The sequence below is a fragment of the Eriocheir sinensis genome, chromosome 22, assembly GCF_024679095.1.
Source record: "Eriocheir sinensis breed Jianghai 21 chromosome 22, ASM2467909v1, whole genome shotgun sequence".
Classification (NCBI taxonomy): domain Eukaryota; kingdom Metazoa; phylum Arthropoda; class Malacostraca; order Decapoda; family Varunidae; genus Eriocheir; species Eriocheir sinensis.
The window spans coordinates 20,045,436-20,069,592 of NC_066530.1; the positions used below are offsets into that span (position 1 = coordinate 20,045,436).

The 24,157-nt window shown below is 45.8% G+C and overlaps 1 protein-coding gene across 2 annotated transcripts; it reads left to right on the plus strand.

Moving 5' to 3' along the window:
* The first annotated feature begins 450 nt into the window (after positions 1-450).
* LOC127002244 (uncharacterized) lies at positions 451-8,185 on the plus strand. Of its 2 annotated transcripts, none has more exons than XM_050868050.1 (6): positions 451-498; positions 3,357-3,478; positions 4,111-4,484; positions 5,478-5,574; positions 6,102-6,299; positions 6,687-8,185. In XM_050868050.1, the coding sequence occupies exons 2-6, from the start codon at positions 3,467-3,469 to the stop codon at positions 7,464-7,466; spliced, it is 1,461 nt and encodes a 486-aa protein (XP_050724007.1). In that variant the 5' UTR covers positions 451-498; positions 3,357-3,466; the 3' UTR covers positions 7,467-8,185. The 2 variants fall into 2 exon arrangements, with proteins under 2 accessions (XP_050724007.1, XP_050724008.1); XM_050868051.1 differs by lacking the exon at positions 451-498 and adding an exon at positions 510-1,909.
* The last annotated feature ends 15,972 nt before the right edge of the window (positions 8,186-24,157 follow it).

Here is a 24,157-nt window from a genome sequence, read left to right on the forward strand (position 1 = left end):
TTATATCAGAGAGAGAGAGAGAGAGAGAGAGAGAGAGAGAGAGAGAGAGAGAGAGAGAGAGAGAGAGAGAGAGAGAGAGATCCTCCTTTTTTTTTCTTTTTCTATCTCCTTATTCCTCCTCCTTCTACTTTTATTTTTCCCTCCTCCTCCTCCTCCTCCTTCCCCCTACCTCCTCCTTTCCTTTTCATTCCCTCTTTATCTCTTGTTCTTCCTCCTCTATTCGGAAAGGCATCTGGAATAACCTTCTCTAACATTTCTCTATAGCACAAGACGGACGGGGAGGATGTTGACGCATGCAATGGCTGCGTTGAATATACCTAAGCGGGGTGAGGAAAGAGGAAAGTCACTCGTGTTATCTTATCCTTATCACGCATGCCTTCCCCCCCACGCTGGGATGTGATAGGGGCAGGAGCTGTGGTTGTGCCTGAAGCGTCCGCAGTTGATACGGAAGACCGCGTTCGTGAGTGCCAAAGGAGGAAGAAGGAAGTGAATCAAGGTGTAGTGTGCAATATTAGAACCCTTAACCTTGTGTACTAGTTCCTATAGCCTGTTTAAGACGTAAACTAGGAAGGGAACCAAGGTGTAGTGCAATATTGGAACCCCTCTCGTTGTGTCCTTGTTCCTATGCCTGTTTAAGATGCGAGGAGGCAACAGACTCGAGATTTACTTCAAGATTACAACCTCTGATGCTGTGTTTTTTGTTCCTAAGCCTATTCAAGATGCAAGGAGGGAAGAGTTTCAAAGTGTAGTGCAAGATCACAACCTCTGATGCTTTTTCCTCGTTCCTACCGCGAGAGAAAAGACGAAAGATTTAGTGCAAGATACAAATTCCGATGCTGTGTTCTTGTTCCTATATGCCTGTTTAAGATGCAAGGAGGGAAGAACATCAAGGTTAAGTGCAAGATTACAACTTCTGATGCTGTTTTCTCGTTTTTATAGCCTGTTTAAGATGCAAGGAGGGAAGAACATCAAAGTTTAGTGCAAGATTACAACCTCTGATGCTGTTCCTTCGTTTCTAAGTCTCTTTAAGATGCAAGGAAGGAACAGACTCAAGGCTTAGTGCGTGATTACAACCTCTGATGCTGTTTAATCGTTTCTATAGCCTGTTTAAGATGCAAGGAGGGAAGAACATCAAGGTTAAGTGAAAGATTACAACCTCTGATGCTGTGTTCTTGTTCCTAAGCCTGTTTAAAATGCAAGAAGGGAAGAGACGGAAGGTTTAGTGCAAGATTAGAAGCTCTGATGCTGTTTAATCGTTCCTATCGCCTGTTTAAGATGCAAGGAGGGAAGGGAACCAAGGTTTAGTGCAAGATTAGAACCTCTGATGCTGTTTTCTCGTTCCTATAGCCGGTTTAATTAAGACGTAAGAAAGAAAGAGACCTAAGGTGTAGTGCAAGATTACAACCTCTGATGCTGTGTTCTTGCTCCTAAGCCTGCTTAAGATGCAAGGAGGGAAGAATTTCAAGGTTTAGTGCAAGATTAGAACCTCTGATGCTGTTTAACCGTTCGTACCGCCTGTAAAATGAAGTGAAGTTTAGTGCAATATTACCCCCTTCTGCATGACCTTATAATTATAATTCTTCCTATACCAACTATTTAAGATGCAATAAGGGAGGAGAATTGAGTTTTAGGGCAATATTACAACCTCTGATGCTGTGTAACTGATCCAGCCGCCTGTTTAAGATGGAATAGTGGAAGGGAAGTGAGTTTTAGGGCAATACTACTTTCCATGACGCCGTTTCCTTGCTACCATCGCCTGTTGCACCTGTAAGAAGGGGATTAAAGACTATATTTCGAGAGGATCATAATATATCACTACGAACTCTAAAGGAACGCACCCAGACTCGTTACCTACCACTCAACGTGACCGTCACCATCAACAACAACACCACCGCTGCGTGCATCAAAGGTAATCGTTAGCAGCCCGGCGCGCGTGCAAGCAGTAGAGGCGAAGTAACGAGCACAGTTGCCGATAGCGAGAACCATTGATCACGTTGACGATGTGATATTGAGAACGGCTCTTTCGCGGCGGGAGGCAAGTCTTGAGCCGTGAGTCTAAGGGCCGTATTGTTAATTAAACCCCCCGGAGTCTTTGTGCATCTGTTTAAAAAGGCTCTCGCGTAAAGTTGTCGGGGTTTCCATGGGTGGTTTCATGAGCCTGGTGGTAGTTTTGCAAGGCTTCCGCGCTGTGACCGGGAAAACACTCATGGCAACCCAATGTAGCTCCTCTTGCAGAAGTTATATAAGTTTCATGCGTGGTTTCATGAGCCCATGGCGGTAGATTTGTACGTAAGGCTTCCGCGCTGTGAACGGGAAAAACACTTATGACAACCCGATGTAGCTCCTCTTGCAGAAGTTATATAAGTTTCATGCGTGGTTTCATGAGCCTGGTGGCAGTTTTGTAAGGCTTCCGCGCTGTGAACGGGAAAAACACTCATGACAACCCGATGTAGCTCCTCTTGCAGAAGTTATATAGGTTTCATGCGTGGTTTCATGAGCCTGGTGGTAGTTTTGTAAGGCTTCCGCGCTGTGAACGGGAAAAAGCACTCAAGACAACCCGATGTAGCTCCTCTTGCAGAAGTTACTGGGGTTTCTATGGGTGGTTGCATGACACTGGCGGTATTTGCAAGGCTTTCGCGCAGTGAACGGGAAAAACACTCATGTATATAGCTCCTCTTGCAGAAGTTATTTAGGTTTCATGGGTGGTTTCATGAGCCTGGCTGTAGTTTTGTAAGGCCTCCGCGCTGTGAACGAGAAAACCACCCTTGAAAACCCGGATAACCTTCTCTGTGGCCTTAGAAAATAGTCGTAATGGGAGAGCGAGAAGTTTAATAATATGAACCTTAAATTTTTCCACCCACACCCTGGCCCTTGATAACTGGCTTGTCTATGGGCACTGATATAGGCTCCGTGGCACCCAGCAGCTGTGCGAGGGTATGTGTATGTATGTCAGTGACCGTATTTTCTGAAGAATCTGTAAGCCAATGACTGGACAGTATCAGACAAGGGGACATTTGTGGATATGGGAGATGGGGTCACTATAGCACACACACACACACACACACACACACATATTGGGGAGGTGCATGGTGGCCGAGTGGTTAGCATGCGTTCGTGGTGATTTCGAAGGCCTAGGTTCGAGTCCCACTGCAAGACACGGTAGCTTCTCTCCTTCTCTCTCTCCCTTGTATCTTCTGTATCTCTTTCATTTCTTTGTAACTCCCGAATAAAACATGAATCTGAAACTTCTCTATTTATCTATCTATCTATCGAAAAAGAAATTGATAATGCAGACGCTCCACTTCTAACGCCATCGTAATCTAATCTCCCTCTCGGTATCACTGGGCTGTCGACAGTCTGTGCCCGGCAGCCACCCCAGCGAGGTAGCCGCGTGCAAGACTTTGGCCACGTGTGTATCCTCGTGTCAACGGCTCGTCAGGGACATAGCACGTCTTGAAGCCCGGCCATGGAGTGTAAGGTGAGGCCGACTATATGGTATTGTTGGATGTGTTTGTGCTATGAGGGACTGGTTGGCTAGGTTACGTTTGAGCCTTAGAAGGAGGTAGAGTGCCTGGGGGGTTGATTAGGGTGTTGAAATGGATTAAGGGGATTAACAAGGGCTAAGAGACAAGGGTTACTGGTTGGCTAGATTATGTATGAGTCACAGAAGGACATAGACTGCGTTGAAATTTGATTAGGGTGTTGAAATGGATTATGAGGATTAACAAGGGCGGTTTAAGTGATAAGTGACTGGCTAGGTTACGTATGAAGAACACAGACTGCGTTGAAATTTGATTAGTGTGTTGAAATGGATTATGAGGATTAACAAGGGCGATTTCAATGACAAGTGGCTGGCTGGATAGGTAATGTTTGAGCCTTAGACGTAGATTGCATGGGGATTTAACTGATGTGTTGCAATGGAGTATGGAGATTAACAAAGGCGATTAAATGAACTAATAGCAACCTTCATTCATAGTTGTTGTGAAAGGCGAAAGTGTCTAAGAACATATGTCAAAATCCCAGTAGTATAGCAAAGATGCGTTCGGAAATAGAAAACAGAACGAAACAGGTGACATATACTGCCCTAAAAGCCCCCCTCATTCACGTTAGGAAGGCGCTCCGGAGGGTGAGGTCCCGCCTACACACTGCCCCGTCTGCCTGGAGGCCTGGAACACACAAGACTGCCTCCCGAAGTTCCTCTCCTGCCATCATAGCGTTTGTGTCACCTGCGCAGGGAGGCTTCAGCGACCTGCCCCAGCGCCACCCTCATCCACACGCCGATCTGCCCAGACCCCCTCCACGCCTACCTCCCCATTGGCCAGACTCATCTCCAGCAGAACGAGTGTGACGGAAACATCGAAGTGCGAGGAGACCTTCCATGTGAGGTGCCCGCTCTGCCGCACCTCGACCCCCGTGCAGGATCCCGCGACACTGCAGACGAACTTCTATCTGTGGGGCCTGCTGCGTGCGCCCTCCCTGCCCAGGTGAGGAAGAGATCTCGTTACATGGACTGATTTTGCTGATGTTTGAGTTGTATTGACTGACTTGTTTGTTTATTTACTGCGCTGAATGACTTACCGACTACTTACTGAATGACTAGCTTACTTGCTGACTGCCTGACTAACTGAAGTATTTGCTTGTTTACTGACGGATTGACTGACTGGCTTACTTGCTGACTGACTGACTGACTGACTTGTTTAATTACTGACTGAATGACTGTATTACTTGCTGACTGCCTGACTAACTTGATTATTTGCTCGTTTGCTGATGATTGACTGATTGGCTTACTTGCTGACTGACTAACTGACTGACTGACTGATTACATTATTTGCTTGCTTACTGAATGACTGACTGACTGACTTACTGACTCCACGCCGCTTCACACATACATAAAAACGCTCTATCTATTTCAATGTATAAAGTTCACGTAGTTTATGATAGATTATGAACTATGTATCATCATTGTCATTTAATATTCGATCCACATATTATTTATTAACATACGATTTCAGTCCTACTTCCCATTAATCTATTTATATATATGATTTCGCTTTACGCCCTCATATAATTTTACTTTTACAACGTTGTTCACACCTACACACGCTCGCTCGGTATGCCAAGGTTGACATTTCGTTGGTATTTCCTTATCTCTTCGTGCGTATAATGTATAGGAGTTATATTATGATGCGGGTGAGGGTCTCTCTCTCTCTCTCTCTCTCTCTCTCTCTCTCTCTCTCTCTCTCTCTCTCTCTCTCTCTCTCTCTCTCTCGTAAATAAACTTCAACAACAACAACAGTAACAATAACAACAGCAATAATAATAATAATAATAATAATAATAATAATAATCATATTTCCCCAAGTCACTTAACACACATATAATTATACGGGCATCCTTTTTACCTTTTCAAGCACACAATAGTCAGTTAAATACAATATTTTTACCTTTCAGTCGCACAATTGTCGTTTTCTTTTCAGACTCGTGTTGTGGTGTGAGAGCTGTCGTAGAGTGGCCGCCCCAGAGTGCACCGATCATAACCTTCGTCCTTTCCCTGAGAAGCTACGTCTCCTACAGGTAATGGGTGTTGCTGTGCTCTTGGGGGATATTTGTTTACATTCAGGTAGATGGCGGTGAGATATGAGGGAAACGAGCCTATATACTGATGTTATTTTTTACTGGCTCTGATAATGGCCTACCCAGCCCCTTGAAAACACTGAAGGAGATGAAGAACCTTGAAAAAGAAGTGCAGCCTATGCGTTGGTTATCTTCTTGCACGTCTTTTACGTCTTCTTCTGTCACTTCTTTTTCTTTTCTTTTTATATACAAAAAATCCAATTAGCAAGTGTAGTTTATATGCATTAGTAAGTTATTTTCTTTTTTTCCTTCTGTTCTTGTTGTCGTTCTCCTTATTCGTGTTCTTCTTGTTCTTCTTGTTTTTTTTTATCTTCTTGCTTTTTGCTTGAGTTCTTGTTCTATCTTTTTTTTCTGTTGAGTTCTAGTTTCTCCTTTTCCTTTCTTCTCCTTCTCTTCCACCATGCAATCCCTTCAAGAGATTAACCTCACCCAGCCATCACCAGCAAACCTTCGTATTCTCAACACAGGAGGAACTGTTGGAGCGGGCGGGCGAGGCAAAGAGATGGACAGACGGGCGGACGAAGGAGTACAAGCGGCAGGTTGAGGTGTACCGCTGGCTATGTGGGCTGCTTCGACACGCTCACGGCCGCGTCCTGGACTCCCTAACCCACGCCCAGCAAACCCACCGTCGCTTGCATCACCATAACCAGGAATTGCAGACTTTGGTGGGTGCTGTGTGTTGGTGGTAGTGAGTGTGTGTGTCAGTTCGTAACTATATATATATATATATATATATATATATATATATATATATATATATATATATATATATATATATATATATATATATATATATATATATCTGTCTGTCTGTGTCTGATTATGTTTCTACATGTCTATCTGTCTGTCTGTATCTTTAATCTCGTCTTTCTGTATCTATAATATGTCTTTGTCTATTGTTTGGGTTCTTGCCTGTCTGTTATCTGTATCTGTAATCTGCCATCTGCCTCTCTATAATTATCTGTTTGTTACTATCCGTCCACCTCTTTGGCTATCTGTAAATGTCTGTTCCTTATGTTTCTCTAATGGACGTATAATCTTCGTTTCCTCAGGTCAAGCAAGGCGAGGCACTGCAGAAGTCGCAGGAGGCGGAGGAGGAGGTGGTGGAGCAGCTGGTTAGGGCCGTGGAGGAGGTGGAGGAGAAACACAGAGCCGTGGTAGGGGAGGGCGACTTCGTGGACCTGTTGCAGAAGTTCCAGGTCATGTCCGCTCACAAGGCGCCGAAGGGTTACAGACACGCCCGGGTGATGCTGGAGGCCGTCGGAGCTGTCACGCTGTCCTTCTGCGGCGAGGAGGAGTTGGCGAACGATGAAATAGAGTCCGGGCGAGGCAAAGACGTCAATCGCTCCTTTCGGTCTAATTCTCTTAGCGACGGAACACGCAGGCGAGCTTCACGGCAGATGGTTCGTTCTCGCTCGCTGCTACACACCAGAGGCAGAACGGAGCTGGACCCAGGCGAAGGGAGTGACATCATACCCTCACGCACGAGCACCCCGACTAGCCGACGCTCGGGCCTTGCCGCGTCTGATATCAACGATGTATACGAAGAGGAAGTGTCCCTGACCGTGCCCAGCGTCGCAGCCTCAACGCCACAGTTCCCGAGAAGCCGAAAAACAGTGCATAAGAACACAAACCAGGATCTCTCTCTGGCTAACCACCCGATGGCGTCGCAGGAGTGTGAGAGAACGAGGGAAAGAATGTCCGAGGGAGAGGATGCAAGATCGCCAAGACACAGAGGTCGAGGGCCACGCCGCCGCCGACGCCGAGGAGACCGTGACCCAGAGTCGTCAGGGCATCGTCGCACAGGGCATTCGTTGTGTTCGTTGATGTGAGCACGAACGTTACTACCAAGAGAGAGAGAAAGAGAGAGAGAGATGTTCTGACCCTTCTTAATCAAATGTTCAGTTAGCTTCCGTTCTGTTAGGAGCAAAAACATTAATACGACTTGTTTGCGGTCTTATCTTATACCTACATCTCACAGTGGGTCGATATACCTCCGTCTTCCCGTTTATTACATCTTCAACCCGTCTCTCTTGACTCCGAGGTCTCGCTGATAAGATTGTACGCGGTATCTGATAAGAGCTCCTTCACAGATTGCGTCAAAAATATCGGTGAGCTTATGTGAATGACGCTGGAACAAGGGTCGGTATATATCCTAAGACGCTGCCGACCCTCACATTAATTATTTCTAAAGGCAAAAAAATAAAAATAAAAAGTTAAATGTGTTCTCATGGGTGTTTTTTTTCAGGTTCAGGTCAAACTATCATGCCCTAGGGTAAAAAAAAAACTATGCCACAGGAAAGACCCACATCTTTTATATATACGAAAGCCTTGTTAAACGTGTGTGCTCGGGTGACGAAATGTTTAATAATATGACCGATAATATTGAAGGACATTTATACTGAAGGAGAGGCCAAGGAAAGGATAGATTTAACGTGATATATAATTTTTCTTTGATGAGATGGATGGATTTTTATATTTATTTGTAAATATATAATTATTATGGTATATGGTAACCCTTATAGTGGAAAAATAAAGAAAAGTGACTGTGTGATCATTTTATATTACGATACTACTACTACTACTACTACTACGACGACGACGACTACTACTACTACTATTACTACTACTACTTCTACTAAAACAACTACTACTATTACTACTGCTACTACTCCCTCCCCCGCCTTCCCAACTCTTCCTTTCTTCCTCTCCTCTCATCCCTTCCCTTTCTTTTCCCTTCCCTCCTTTTTCTTCCCTTCTCTTCCCTTCCCTTCCTTCCCTATCCATTGATTACGTCATAGTTGAGGACGCCGAAGTGTTGTCATGGCAACGGGCGGCGGCCATCATGGATTTGGAGGTAAACAAGAACGCTGATTGGCTGAGAGGGCAAGGGGGCGGGGCTAAAGTAGAGGTGGGCGGAGCTTAGCGGTGCATAAGGAAGAGAAAGAAAACATAAGAGGAAAGGAAGGAGAAGAGAAGGAGAAAGGAGAAAGAGGAGAATGGGGAGAAGGAGAAGGAGGAAAGGTAAAGGAGACAAGAAATAAGGAGAAAAATACATAACTGCAGAGGAAAAAGAGAGGGATAGAGCGAGGAAAGGAGAGAAAAAACAAACAGATAAAATTCATAACAGGAGAAGAGGAAAGAAGGAGAAAGAGGAGAATAGGGAGAAGGAAAAGGAGGAAAGGTAAAGGAGACAAGAAATAAGCAGAAAAATACATATATATCATCTCTCTACCCCCGAAAGTGCTGCCACCTAGCCTGCCACCGCCTGAAACTCGCAGTCTCGCAGAAGCAGCATGGCAGGAGGAGGAGGACAAAGGCCCGATCGCACACACCACAATCTCTGTTTTTCCATTCACTCCCTCCAAACACGGTTGTCCAGTGGGGGCAGACGGGTCCACCTCCCTTGGGTCCCTTCGCACATCGACATCGTGGGTAACACTGTAGTGGACCGGGCGGCCAACCTGGCACACTCATTCCCAGCCCACTGACAGACCCCCAGACCTTAGTGACCTGCGTGTTATGCACCTGTACGGGTGTCCTGCGTATTATGCATCCAGATCCAGACTTCCTGACACACCTCCGACAGACTGACTGACAACTAACCTGAGACACACCAACTTGGAGCGGTATCCCCGCCCAGCACTGGCAGATCCACTCCCCCAGCCATCCCCTGCCATCACTCGCCTGAGGGTAGGAAACACACGCCTCAACGCCCACCTGCACAGACTGAACATAGTCCAGGACCCACACTGCCCATGGTGCCCCACCCAGCCCGACACACCAGAACACTTAATTCCAGCTTCACTGCCCAAGATTCCACTCCCTCTGCACCAACCTCAAGGCATCCCTAACCAACCCTAGAGGACCTGCTGGGCAGTGACACCCTCAGCCCCAACACTGCCTTCCAAGCCCTCAAGTGTACACAGACCTTCCTGCAGAAGTCTGGACAGTGACAGAATCTAGCCCCTACCCGGGGACCCACCTTCACCACAACCACAGCTGCAAGTAACTTGTACTGCCGGGGCTTTAAAGGCCGTTGTCATGGCCTAACCAGCCCCCTAAAACAATGAAGAAGAAAGACAAAGAGTGGGGAAGGAAATGGAGAAATAAGTACTGTTTCCATGTATTATGCCTCTATATAGTTTGTAGTCACAGGTCTCAATGGGAAATAATAATAGCTGTGTTGTGTTACTAATGGCTTGCGTGCTTTCAGATGGTGGTTGAGACGGCACCTGCTGGCTGGAGCCGTGGCTGTGGGAAACACTGCAGAGGAAGGACGTGGTGGGGAAGGAGCTCCAATACACCGCTAAGCACCTCCATAATAGTTTGACAGCCGTTGGCCATGATGGTAAGTAGTGACAGGTCGATCATTTCTGCTTTATATGTGCACTGAGGAGCAATGTGAGGAAGACGAGGCAGAGGCTGAAAGGTAACCACGAAAGGCAGGTCCTTGGTGCAGGGCTGGCAGGGGTGAGGCAGGAGCTTGACTTACGTTTACTTAGTCTTGTCCAGAGTCCCTTGAGCCTCACAGTCACATGATTCACTGCTGTATCCAGCACTGGCATCCCTGTAGGCGAGGGCCAACGCTGCCAGATTGTCGTACTCAGCCGATTATATTTCCCGACTTCCAACCCCCAAACTGTCTTCTGGGCTCCAATAACGAAACTAATTTATAGTTATCGTTAAAAGAGTTAGATCCTGATGTTTCTTGGCAATAGTTAGGCGTCAGAAACCGGTAAATACTGTGCTCTGAGTACGATGACGTGGCAACGGTAGTGAGGGCCAGCACTGTTTAGTAATTTGTAAATCGTTTTTGAGTTCTAAATTCTAGCTCTCATGGCAGTGCTTCCAGTTTACCCCTTTTACCTGGTAGCTGCGGAGATCATGTTTCTTAAAGGCCCCTCTAAGCGAGAAAATTAGAAAAAAATCATCACTCATGCAAACTACTTCATAATATATACCTATCAATGCATTTGTGATCAGTTTATGCATCATCTATTTTTGGGAGTCTATATCATGGCAAATATGGCCTGTCGCTGCTATGGGGTTGACATGCTGGCTGGTGTATGATTTGGTGCTCCGAGTGTGAGTCTATGCTTTATTTTCCAGGCTTTGTAAATCACAGTGTTATGGACTCACTCAGCACGAGCACATTGCAGTGTTGATATCTTTGCAGGCAGACAAAGATTTGATCTTAGTCACTTGTGCTCCCTGTCTTACTGTATCGCTGCGAGACATGGACACTGAACAGTGACTTGGTGAGGCGTGTTGATGTCTTTGGTACCAAGTGCCTTAGCAGCATCATGGGGTGTTGCTGGAATGACTGTGTTCAACCAGCCTACTTGACGAAAATGAATTGAGGTCTGTTATCAGCATAGTTCATGAATGCCAGCTTTGACTATGTGGGCACATAGCACACCTGGATGTCAATCCTTTTCATAGGGTCATTTCTGTACAAGAAAACCTTGAGTAGAGGAGGCCAAAGGGATGCCCACAAAACTCACGGCTGAGGCAAGCTGATTGATCCTTGGAGGCTCTTAGAAAGGGAAGGCATGATGCGTGGAGGCTTGCTTGGAGGAACTGTCGGGGGCATAGGCTACAGGTTAACAAAGCAACGCACCCCCTGGTGTATGCTCCCTGTTATTTAGTTAGCTGGCATGGATTTTCTGGCACGACCCATTCAGGAAGTTTATAAGCTCCATTGATATTAAATGGAAAATAGATTTCAATTACTGCCTTAGATACAGTGGGATCTGTGGCTGCTTCGTTGCCTTTTCCCATGTGTAAAATTCTTAAATTCTTCTGACATGAATATGGACAGAGACAAATGGATGCTTGAGTGTACCAGACTTTGCCTCACCCTGTTAACGCATGACCTTGTCCCATATTTAAACATTTGTTGACGGCTTTACATGTATTCCGCAGGTCACGACAGCAGCAGTGTAACAGCTTGGGGCTCTGAAGAAGTTACCAGACGAGAGACATTACAAGGGAAAATGAGCTTGTCCTAAGAGCAAGGCAGCAGGTCAGATTGTTCCCCTCCTGACACAGCGCCTCACACAGTACATCAGCTTCTTGGTACACAGGAGACAGGCACCTGAAAGGAGCCCTGTGCATTATTATCCAGATCCAGATCCAAATCCAGAATGTTTGATAATATGGCCTAAAGTCTTGTGGGGGGGTGTTGTGTTAAGGGAATACACTGGACACGCCTTGTTCTTTGCACGACCTCACTAGTTCTCCCTTCAAATGTCTCGTCAGGTTGCCTTAGCAGAGCCCTATGTCAACCTGGCTGCTGGTGTATGTAGGGAGAGGGAAATAATAAATGTAGGATATATGTATAGCTTTTGTTTGATTCATAAGACATGGTTTGAGTTCTTTATTGTTCTACTATTCGCCTTTCAGATAACCAAGATGTGTCGCCCGTGGTCGTTGTCTTCCCCTCTGGCTGTCCTCCTCCAAGCCAGCAGGGAATGGAAAGTGAAGAGGAGCATCACAGCCACTGTTTTTCAGCTACGTTACTTCTGGGTCTAATATAAGAGTGGTTTTCCATGTATAGTCCTTTATTGTGGGTGATGTTGGTGGTTGGCTGCCTCTCATTCTCTTTCTGCTTCTTCCTCTCATCCTCTTCCTGTTTCTGCTTCTCATCTTCCTTCTCTTCTGCTTTTTCTCATCCTATTCATGCTTTTGTCTCTCATTTTCTTCCTGCTTCTTCCTCTCATCCTCTTTCGGCTTCTTGTCTTTTAGGTCTTGTTAAATAGGATAGTGAATGAATAGTATAAGTCAAGGGGATATATAGTTCAAGTTATGATCAAGAATTTCAAATGGGGGGTCAAATATCCATTGGAAAACTAATACAAACAGTGATCAGTCTCTTATATGAAGGTGCACCACGCTGAGGGGTCAAACCTGCATCCCTTAACCCGGTAGCAGCGACGGGCCAAATTTGTGGCTTTACCGTGTGCCAGCGACGGGCCAATTTTTTGCCATTATATAATCCCCCCAAAATAGATGATGCATAAACACTGATTCCATCTCAGGTGACAACAAGCCAGATGAAAATTCCCTCCCTATAGACAATAAAGGAAGAGTATAACCACTCTGTTGCTGGTGATTGCTTGACACATGACCAGATTGGGGTTGGGCACCTGTTCAAGAGGGGGCATGCTTCCTTTTTATCTATCCGTAGGGAGGGGCATCTAAACTGACTCGCAGGTATTTGAGGTGGAGCTGATTATACCACTATGCAGGAGCTGTCCCGTGTAAGTTGACTGGCTCTTTCTCTTCTTCTGTCACACCTCGTCTTCCTCCTTATCCATATCCATCCCTCATGCCTCTTTAGGGACTGACCCGCCTGATGTGGAATGCCTCCCAACTCACTCCACCAGCGGGACATCTCTTTGACTGACTGGTTAAGGAATGGCTTTTCCATCTAGCCGGTTGCTGGTTCGATCCCCAGGGCTGGCAAAACCCTATCTTGGTCTAGATTAATTTCTTGCGTGTTTTGTGGCATGCAGAGGTTGTGTGGAGGTATGGGAAAGTAGATATTCAGGGCATTACTTCTTTTGTCTTCCTCTTCCTCCTCCTCCTCTTTGTCCCTCCATCATGCCTCTTGTCTTCCTCCTCTTTCCTGTTTCTCCTTTGTGCTTTGTTTTCCTCCTCTTTGTCTGTCCATCATGCCTCTTGTCTTCCTCCTCCTCTTTCCTGTTCCTCCTTCGTGCTTTGTTTTCCTCCTCTTCCTCCTCTTTGTCCATCCCTTATGTTTTGTCTTCCTCCTCCTCTTTCCTGTTCCTCCTTCATGCCTTGTTTTCCTCCTCCTCCTCCTCCTCTTTGTCCATCTGCCATACCTCTTGCCTTCCTCCTCCTCATCCTTCCTGACCTTTCTGCCTTCTGTCTTTCTTATTCCTGAGGTCTTCTGTTCACCCTCATATCTACAATAGAAGCGTTAGTGAATTCCAAAGTTCCTCCAAATATGAGTATCTTGTGAATGCTTGTGGTTTAAGTTACAGTATTGCATGAGTGAATTTTAAAGTTCCTCCTATAATGAGTATCTTGTGAACGGCTTGTGGTTTGAGTTTTAGCATTACATGACATTTCACCCTCCGATAACATCTCACTAGTTATCTGCAGGTGAACTTTTTCCTTAACCCATCCACTGCGAATGGCATGGATTTGACCTTCACTGGTAGCCTGGTAACATATGATCCCAGGTCTTTCTCTGCCTCTGTGGTGGATAGTGGAGTGTTTCCCATGTGGTATTGGTATGCTGGATTTCCCCTCCCAAGGTGCATGACTACATTTTTCTTCATTGAGATGTAGCAGCCACTTTTTGTTCCATTCCTGTAGCTTGGTGATGTCGTCTTGTAGGAAATCCACAGTCAAAGGGTTAATTAATGATTATCAGGTCTTTCTCTCAACACAACAGCAATACATCAGCCAATTAGCTAGACTCCAGGATAGATCTGGCCTGAGGGGAAAAGTTTATTTAACAGAGTAGCAAGATTTGATAGAGCTGAAACAATGCAAAATAACCAATTCCTTACTTTACAGCAAAACAATATGTGAAAAACTTTCAATAAAATGAACACAATGCTAAGTTTTACTTTTTTTCCTTTCTTAAATCAACTGAGTAAATATTTAACAAGGCTTTTATAGGAGTTGTGAGCATTTCCAGGTGTAGCTGTATGACCCTGGTGGTAGTCCGACCCGTACCATGAACCTAAAGAAACACTTATTAGAATCCAATTAAAATCTCGTTTTTGGCCTTTGGAAATTGCTGGAGTGAGAGGCGTAAGCATCTGAGAATATCAACTTTTACTCCTGGCAAGTCACGTGAGGTAGAAGAGGAGAGGAAGGGTGAGGAGGGAGTGGGACATGAACCAGTGGGCAAGGAGATGATAGATGCTGCATGTAAGAGGTTAGAGCAAATATCGTAAGAGAAGAGGGTGAAAAGGGAGAGAGATGAACAGGCAGGTAAGGAGATGGATGCTGTATGGTTAAGTCTATTTGGCATGAGTCTATAGTAATGTGGATTGATATATTTGTCTACAACTGTCCTAAGAGAAGAAGGATGAAGGAGGGAGAGAAGGGAATGAGGGATGAACAGGCAGATAAGGAGATGGATGCTGTATGGTTAAGGCTACTGTGCATGAGTCTATAGTAATGTGGATTGATATATTTGTCTACAACTGTCCTGAGAGTAGAAGGTGAAGGAGGGAGAGAAGGGAATGAGAGATGAACTGGCCAGGTAAGGAGATAGATGTTGTATGGTTAAGTCTAGTGGGCATGAATTTATAAGTAATGTAGATTGGTTCGACCTTGTTCAACTTCTTGTCTCGTTTTTTTACATATGGTGCTGGGCAAATTACAACTATCATTATTATTATTATACAACACCTGCAGCCCATAGAAAAAGTCTCGCATTGTAGTTTAAAGCAAAATAGAACACGAGGAGACTTGAGATGGTGGTCAGGGTAGTGGACATACACAAGCACACACACACACACACACACACACACACACACACACACAAAAAAAAAAAAAAGCTGATCCAACCCGAGCAAAACTCTACGCTCTCAGTCCCCACATTTCAATACGTCCTCGTCTTCGTCCTCCTCCTGCTCCTCCTCGTCCTCCTCCTCTTGATTCTCGCAAGGACTGGATCCCAAGAAGCCGAAGATCAGAAAATCGGAGAAAAAGGACGAGGAGGAAGAGAAGGCGAGGGGGAGAGAGAGAGACATCAAAACTCTCCCTCTCACAACCCCTGTCGGCACCCTCTTCATGGGCCGTCACTGCGAAGGACTAAAATCTTTACACAACCACAGTAGCTTCTGTTTTCCTATTCCCAAGCGTGAGAGAGCTTCTGCCTTTGATGTTTCCTGACGTATTAGCAATATTAACAAGGCATTGGGAGTCTCCTTGCTGCTAATATAGGTTTATGGACATATATTATTACCAGAACTGTTAAGCACTCTTGCGTGTGTTAGCATAGAGTATTAGCGATATTAGCAAGGCACTGGGAGTCTCCTTGCTGCTAATATAGGCTTATGGACATATACTATTACTAGAACTGTTAAGCACTCTTGCGTGTGTTAGCGATATTAGCAAGGCATTGGGAGTCTCCTTGCTGCTAATACAGGCTTATAGGCATATACTATCACAAGAACTGTTAAGCACTCTTGCGTGTGTTAGCATAGGGTATTAGGGATATTAGCAAGGCATTGAGAGTCTCCTATACTAAGACAGGCTCATAAAACTGCCCATGGAAATACTAACACCACCCACACAACCTCTACGAAAGCCTTACCAAATGCGTGTGTGTGTGTGTGTGTGTGTAAGCCCGAAATGTATGAGGATATGAGACAAGATCTAAATTAAACCTAAGCAGACCCTTGGGAAGCCCGCTCATGCATCTGTTATGGGAACGGCAAAGGAAAATAAAAACTGTCATAGGAAAAATAAAAGGGGAAAAAATGTTGGAACTAATTAAGTGGTGGGAATTCAAGGAGGTAACATGAAAGTTTTCTTAAGGGATATTTCTGGCCTTGATATATTGTGGGTGTCGAGATAATCTTACACACACACACACACACACACACACACACACATATATATATATATATATATATATATATATATATATATATATATATATATATATATAGAGAGAGAGAGAGAGAGAGAGAGAGAGAGAGAGAGAGAGAGAGAGAGAGAGAGAGAGAGAGAGAGAGAGAGAGAGAGAGAGAGAGAGAGAGAGAGAGAATCAAAAAGTACATCAGAAAAAAGGAAATCTGATATGCCATCCCTATCAGCTAATATAATTTCAGGAGTCGTAATCTACGGATTCCTCAAACTTCCATTCTGTCCGATCCTCGACTTCTCAGTAAATAAATATCTCCATACGCTCATCTTTCTTAATCTAAATCACTCCTTTTTCATCTCCATCTCTTGTGTCTGTACCGCCTCCTCTTCCTTCTTCAAGACCTCCAGCGTACCTATCCCTACCTATCCCTTCTTTTCCGGTTTTTCTCATTACTTTATTCATTCCTATCTTATCTCTTTCCCGTTTTCGTTTTCCCTTTCCTTTCCTTTTCCTCCCTTCCTTTCCTTCCCCTGCTCCTATTTATCATTCTTCTCACCTTCCCTCGACTTCTCGACTTCCAGAGATGTTTTTATACAGGAAGAATCGTGATGGTATTGGCTGTGTGTCTTTGGGTGTTCGTGTGATTAAAGCCCCGTTCACAGTGTGCCGACTCTGGGCCACGACAACCCATCGACTTTTATGCCCCCTTCACACTAGTCCGAATCAGCATCCGGGGATCGTTTCTAGTCCTCCTTCCGATCATGTGCGACCCTTTCACATCAACATTTCACACCCGAGACCTCGTATACCCCGAGTCGCCGGGTTGTCGTGGGCCAGAGTCGGCACAGTGTGAACAGGGCTTAAGGCCCTAATTGTTAAACGTCGCTGGCTACCATTAAGACTATTTCCTAGGGTATCAGAGAAGAAGAACAAGAAGAACACAACAACAGGCCCTCAGAAACACAAAATCCTGCATCGTAACACCAACTCCAATGCTTCAACTCTGCCCCGTTAGAAAGACAGACAGACTCGACAAGGCACACAAACGTAGCTATAGAGGAGAGGACGGAACGCAAACACAAGGCAATCGATATGGACGTGTGGTAAACGAGGCTCATCTATAAGACCACACGAAGGTATAGAGTTTAGTAGAAAGATACGTGGGCGGCCCTCTATTCTCAGCCGCATCCGCCTCCTACATCAAAGAGGGGGTCAATTGGGTTCTAATGAGTGCTTTTTTTCACGTTCACGGTACAGAAGAAGGGTCAAACTACCACCAGGGTCATAAAAGTGCCCCCTGGAAATACTCCGCCTCGCACATCAACTAGTTTAAGATGACAAAGATTTTCACGTTCACGGTACAGAAGAACAGGGTCATAAAAGTGCCTCTGAAAATACTCCGCCGCACATCAACCATCAACTAGTTTAAGAGGCACGTTCACGGTACAGAAGAAGGGTCACATCAACTAGTTTAAGAGGCCAAAAGTCAATCGTTCACGGTACAGAAGTAGGGTATAACTACCTCCAGGGTCATGAAAGTGTTTCACGTTCACGGTACAGAAGAAGGGTCAAACTACCTTCAAACTACCTCCCCTGGAAATGCTCGAAACTCCCACGAAAGCCTTGTCAAATAGGTGTGCTCCGTTTCCCGTAAAATCTGACCTGAAGAAGAAAAAAAGGAAGAAAAAGAGAGAAAAAAAAGTTGAACAAAAGTCTAAGTTAAGTACAGCAAGAGTCTCCTTAATAAGATCCATGTAATTATGACCTTGATAATTAACTTTTTTTTCATTAAGGGTATTTTGAGTAGTAGTAGTAGTAGTAGTAGTAGTAGTAGTAGTAGTAGTAGTAAAAGGAGAAGAAGAAGTAAAAGGAGAACAAGAACAAATAGTATAATAATAAAAAGAAGAAAAAAAAGGAGGAGGAGGAAGAAAAAGAAGGACGTACCACCACAACCACCACCTCCACCACTCTCGTCTCCTATAGGAAAGCTAACACATCTCCTCCTCCTCCTCCTCCTCCTCCTCCTCCTCCTCCTTCTCCTCCTCCTCATAATCTCGTTTCATCTCAGCTTTCCTCTCCTTCTCCTGAGCGGGAAATCGAATGAGGTTGAGGAAACGTAATAGAAAGAGAGAGAGAGAGAGAGAGAGAGAGAGAGAGAGAGAGAGAGAGAGAGAGAGAGAGAGAGAGAGAGAGAGAGAGAGAGAGAGAGAGAAATGGGGGTTGCGGTAGGGTGGTTAAGTGCATCAAGATCTTGTTTCCCTTCATAAAGAGTTGTCGTGAGGGAGATTAGGAAGTCATAAAGGCATTGGAGCCCTCTTAAGGCGGATCAGAACCCCTACCCCGTCCCTCTCTCTCTCTCTCTCTCTTTGATGTGTCCTTCCCTTGGTCAATGTCTTAAGTCGAATGTTTATTTTTCTTCTCTCTATGTGTGTTTTAGCGAGTGTGTTTGGCGTCCTAGAAGGCCATGTGTGTGTGTGCGTGTGTGTGTATGTGTGTGTGTGTGTGTGGGGGGGGGGGGGTTGGGGGTTGTGATGCTTGACCTCCCTTCCCTTTCTTTCTCTTAATTTCTATCTCTATCTATCTATCTATCTATCTATCTATCTAGCTATCTAACTATCTATCTATCAATCTATCTATCTATCTACGGCAGCATCAGGGACCCAGCTCTTTAGTTCCAACATTACTCTCTGAAAAATAAGTCTCAGGCCGCCTTAAAACACGTCTAGTATATGTAAAAGACCCATTGTGGTGGTACTCTGTCTGGTCCTTCAGTGCTTCTATGGCCCAGCGCCCTGTGACTCGTAAATCCAGCCCTGGTAGTATATTCTCAAACATTTCAGAGCAGACACACATTTGGTAAAGCTTTCGTAGAGGTTGCGCGTGTTAGTATTCCCATGGGTAGTCTTATGAGCCTAGTATTAATCTGACAAGGTTTTGGTAGAGGTTATGGATGTTAGTATGCCCATGGGTAGTGTTATGAGCCTAGTGAGAGTGTAACAAGGCTTTTCTGCACCATGAACGTGAAAAAACACATATGAGAACCCGACTTGGGAAATTGATGTTGGGAGAGCCGAGAGCGTCTGCAGAGAAAACAGACCCAGAACAGAAGTTATAGAAGACGAAAAAGAAGAACAGGATATAAAACAAGAAGAATAAGAATAAGAAGCTGCTCAGTACTGAAAGACTAGCTAAGAGGACGAGAAAAAGAGGAAAAAAATAAATTGAGGAAAAAAAAGAAGGAAAAAAGATAAAGAAAATGAAGAATAAGATTAAGCAAACGACAGATCACGCCACGAGAGGTCACAAGTATATATATTATCATAAGACAACAAACTAAGATGGATGCTGAAAACACTATGGTATATGGAGGTTCCTAGGGCGTCCAACTAGCACGTACGGCAGCCATAAACAACATTCAAGGGATGGGATGTGCGTGTGGCGGCCCGGAGCGGACACACACTAATAAGATATACGGCGAGAGAGACTTTGAAGTTTAAAAAGGAAAGTCGATGGGATGAAAGATGTGAGGGGGAGGATGGGAGGGGATAGGGGATGTGTGTGTGTAGGGGGGTGGGGGGGGGGAAGTGCTGTGTGTGTGTGTGTGTGTGTGTGTGTGTGTGTGTGTGTGTGTGTGTGTGTGTGTGTTATTTTTTAGTTTTCTTTTTTTTTTCCTTCTTTCACTGCATAATTCTCCTCCTCCTCCTCCTCAATTCCTCCTCCTCCTCTTCATCTTCATCATAATTACTTCTATCTATTCAACCATCCTCTTCCTCCTCCTCCTCCTCTTCCTTCTTTGCATGACTGATGAACCGCCAGTGATCACATGCAAAAATATACCTAATGAATGAGAGAGAGAGAGAGAGAGAGAGAGAGAGAGAGAGAGAGAGAGAGAGAGAGAGAGAGAGAGAGAGAGAGAGAGAGAGAGAGAGAGAGAGAGAGAGAGAGAGAGAGAGAGAGAGAGAATATTACTACTACTACTACTACTACTACTACTACTTCAACGACAACCACCATCATCATCACCACCACTACTACTACTATTACTACTACTACTACTACTACTACTACTACTACTACTACTACTACTTCTACTACAAAAATCATCATCATCATCTACTCACCAATCTTCACTAGTGCCCCCTTCCACCCGGCCGCGAGGTACCGCCAAAACGTCCTGATCAGCCGCAGCCTCGCCCAACCACTGGAAAGACCGGGAGTATCAGGTGAGCGCCGAAACAACCGACAAAGTTCCCGCCCTGACGCGAAGAATAGGAGCTCCCGCGGCTTATTATGCTGGAGCGAAACTCGGCCCTGATACGTAACTAGGATTGGGTAGAGGCTGGTAGTGGTAGTGGTGGTGATGGTGTTGGTGTGGATGGAGATGATGACGAGAGTGGAGGAGGAGGAAATACGGAGAACGGAGAGGATAAGAGGAGGAAAATTGAAAGTAGAAAGAGGATGAGGAGAAAGACGAGATAAAAGAGGAGAAAAAAGGAGGAGAAAGAAGAGAAGGAGGAATAATGAGAGTACGTAGAAAGAGAAGGAGGAGGAGGAGAAGAGGAAAAAAAGGAGGAAAAATGAAAGTGGAAAGAGGAGAAGGAGGAGGAGGAGGAATAAGATAGAAGGGAAAAAAAATGAAGGATGATCTCTCTCTCTCTCTCTCTCTCTCTCTCTCTCTCTCTCTCTCTCTCACCCCATTGCACTGCGCCTAACAAGACACATTGGAAATACAAGTTGTCCAGGTGAAGGAAATGACAGGTATAAAACGTTGCCAGCTCAGGTCCATGACTTGACTGTGACCTGAGTGAGTGAGTGAGTGAGTGAGTGCGTGAGGGAGGGAGGGAGAGGGAGGTAGAGAGAAAGAGAAATAGATAGATAGATATATGGAGAAAACGAAGGATAGAGAAAAAAAAGGAAAATAGATGATTATGATGGAATAAAGAAGACGAATGATAATAATAATAATAATAATAATAATAATAAGAAGAAGAAGAAGAAGAAGAAGAAGAAGACATCTTACACAAACACGTAAGGTTAATCAGGTGGAAGAAGAGGAAGATGGAGAGTCAATTGGAAGTCTGTGTGTTGACATTATGGAGGAGGAGGAGGAGGAGGAGGAGGAAGAAGATAGGTAGATATTTAAATTCAATGTCTTCTAACTTTCTTTCCTTCTCTCTCTCTCTCTCTCTCTCTCTCTCTCTCTCTCTCTCTCTCTCTCTCTCTCTCTCTCTCTCAAGCTCGTAATTCTAAGCTCAAATCTCTCTCTCTATATTTTTTCACCTCCTTTCCAATCTGTCGGTAATTGAACCTTTGCCCTCTCATTTGACCCCACTCCTGTCCTCTCACTGCCCCCTCTCCCCCCTCCCTCTCCCATCTCCCTCCCTCCCTCTTCCTCCTATCTTCCTCTTTCCCTCCTCCTCCTCCTCTTCGTTTTCGTAATTTTTGTCACTTAATGAGCAAAGGATTGACAGAGTGTTTGTCGGTGTGTGAGAGAGAGAGAGAGAGAGAGAGAGAGAGAGAGAGAGAGAGAGAGAGAGAGAGAGAGAGAGAGAGAGAGAGAGAGAGAGAGAGAGAGAGAGAGAGAGAGAGAGAGAGAGAGAATCACTAATTTCTTTCTTTTCTTTCTTTTTCTTTCTTCCTTCCTTCCTTCCCTCATTGCCTTCCTTTTCTTCCTCCATTTCTTCCTTCCTTATTTCCTTCCTTCCCTAATTCCTTCCTTCTTTCCTTATCTTCCTTCCTTCCTTCCTTTCTCTTTTTTCCTTTCTTTCATCTTAAAAAAAACTTGATTAGGATCTGAACGTAAACAAACAAACAAGAAGCGAATTAAACAACGAAGAAAACAACATCAACTCCCGAGAGAGAGAGAGAGAGAGAGAGAGAGAGAGTTGATATCTACTAGACATTCCCTCCCCTTCTCTCTCTCTCTCTCTCTCTCTCTCTCTCTCTCTCTCTCTCGCACGCTCCCTCATAATATAACCAGCCATTCCTGTCGAGAGAGAGAGAGAGAGAGAGAGAGAGAGAGAGAGAGAGAGAGAGAGAGAGAGAGAGAGAGAGAGAGAGAGTAGATTTCAATTAAGGGAGATACATAAACACGCTCTCTTTAATCTCCCTTCCTTCCTTCCTTCCTTCCTTCCTTCCATTATTCCCTGTTCTTTCCTCCTCCCTTCCTACCCTTCCTTCTCCATTCCCCTCCCTCCCTCCCTCTCGTCTCCATCCCTCCCTTTCTGCATAATTTCTCCCTCCCTCCCTTCCTTCCTTCCTTCCTTTCTTCCTCATTCCAGTTACATTTCTCCCCTTCTATACATTTCCTCCTCCCTCCTGCCTTCCCTCCCTCCTCCCCTCTACTCCCTCCCTCCCTTCTATCCCCTCTCCCTTCCTCCTCTCCCTCCCTTTCCTCCCTGCTATAGACATCATGGAGAACATGCAAGGTAGTTAGTTCGGAGGCAGAGGAAGGTGAGGTAGCAGTAGTAGTAGTAGTAGTAGTAGTAGTAGTAGTGGTGGTGGTGGGGTAGTACATAAAAACATAAGAACGTAAGGAGTCTGCAAGAGACCGGTTGGCCTATACATAGTAGTCGTGGTAGTGATGGTGGTAATGGCAGCAGTAGTAATAGTAATAGTAGTTGTAGTCAAGCATGTTTCGATCTTACATTCATTTGTCAAGATATATATATATATATATATATATATATATATATATATATATATATATATATATATATATATATATATATATATATATATATATATATATATATATTAAAGTTGTGCTTATTTTTAACTATTCCATTTATTTATTTACCTCAACGTAAGACAAATAATGATATTCATGAACGACTCAACTTTTCTTCTTCATTATTTTGATTTTATTTTATGGCTAATCAAACTTCTTGATATTTTTTTCATGGTGTGAATATTGTAATTTCTTCTATCGGTTTTCCGGCTTTTGAGTGACGCATTTTTGCGTGTGGTGTCCCCAGGCGTGGCCGCGGAGCAGCAGCGAGGGCGTCACGGAGTACACGCCAGGCCAGGCGTGTGTCGTACGGAGGGTCGATAATTTTGTCCCCGCTGCACGTGTGGGGCCGAGCGTCCGGCACAGTCATCAGTTATCGAGCCTTGATGGTGACTCTTGCTCTACGCGGCCCAAGGTGTCGGCGGGGTTAGTGGCGGCGGCGGCGAGTGGGTGTGACGAGTGTTCGGCCCCACCAAAGGTTCGGCGGGCAGGGTGTGGGCGTGTGTGGGCGTCGTGCCCGGCCAGGCCGACATCACACTCGTTATTATCGAGCGTGTTACGGTGACGGTGGCCACACAATCAATAGTGACGCCTTGCCTCACCTGCCCTGCTGCGGCAGGTAATAGTGACGCCCCGCGGGGCCGACGCGGTGAAGCTCACGCTCCTGGCGACGCCCCGAAGATGGCGGCGGAGGCGGGGCACGGCGTGCGGCAGTGGCTGCTGCGGCGCCACACGGGCGGCGAGCTGTGCACCGCCCCCAGCAGGAGGCGGCAGGTGAGGCGGGCAGCCTCCGAGGGGGGCCAGGGGGGGCAGGACGACGCCCACGGAGAGAAGGGAGAGGCCGGCCCCCGCCCCGAGCCCGCCCTTCTAGAGGTGCGGGCGCGGCGCCTGGCGTGGGCTGTAGGTGAGGCCGCCCCCGCCGCCCCCCGCCCCTCTCAGGGCAGCCGTGCCGGGGCCTGCCTCAAGCGTCCCTCCCGCCGGACCACCACCACCACCACCACCGCCGGCACCAAGGGCGCCCAGCCCCAGCCCCCGCGCCCCTCCGCCCGCGCACACGAGAGAGTCATCGACGCCCCTGAGAGTGGCCCGTGGGCCGCTGCGGCGGGCAGTGAGGCCTGTGGGGGGGCGGCGGTCCCGAGGACCAGACATCCCCTCCCGAGGCCCCGCGCTGACTCCTGGCCGGAGGTCACGCCGCACGCCGCGCTGCG

Excerpts from the sequence above, each read along its gene's own strand:
- LOC127002244 (XM_050868050.1), top strand. Across the intron at positions 5,575-6,101 it reads AGAAGCTACGTCTCCTACAG|GAGGAACTGTTGGAGCGGGC; the intron begins GTAATGGGTGTT and ends TTCTCAACACAG. Across the intron at positions 6,300-6,686 it reads ACCAGGAATTGCAGACTTTG|GTCAAGCAAGGCGAGGCACT; the intron begins GTGGGTGCTGTG and ends TCGTTTCCTCAG.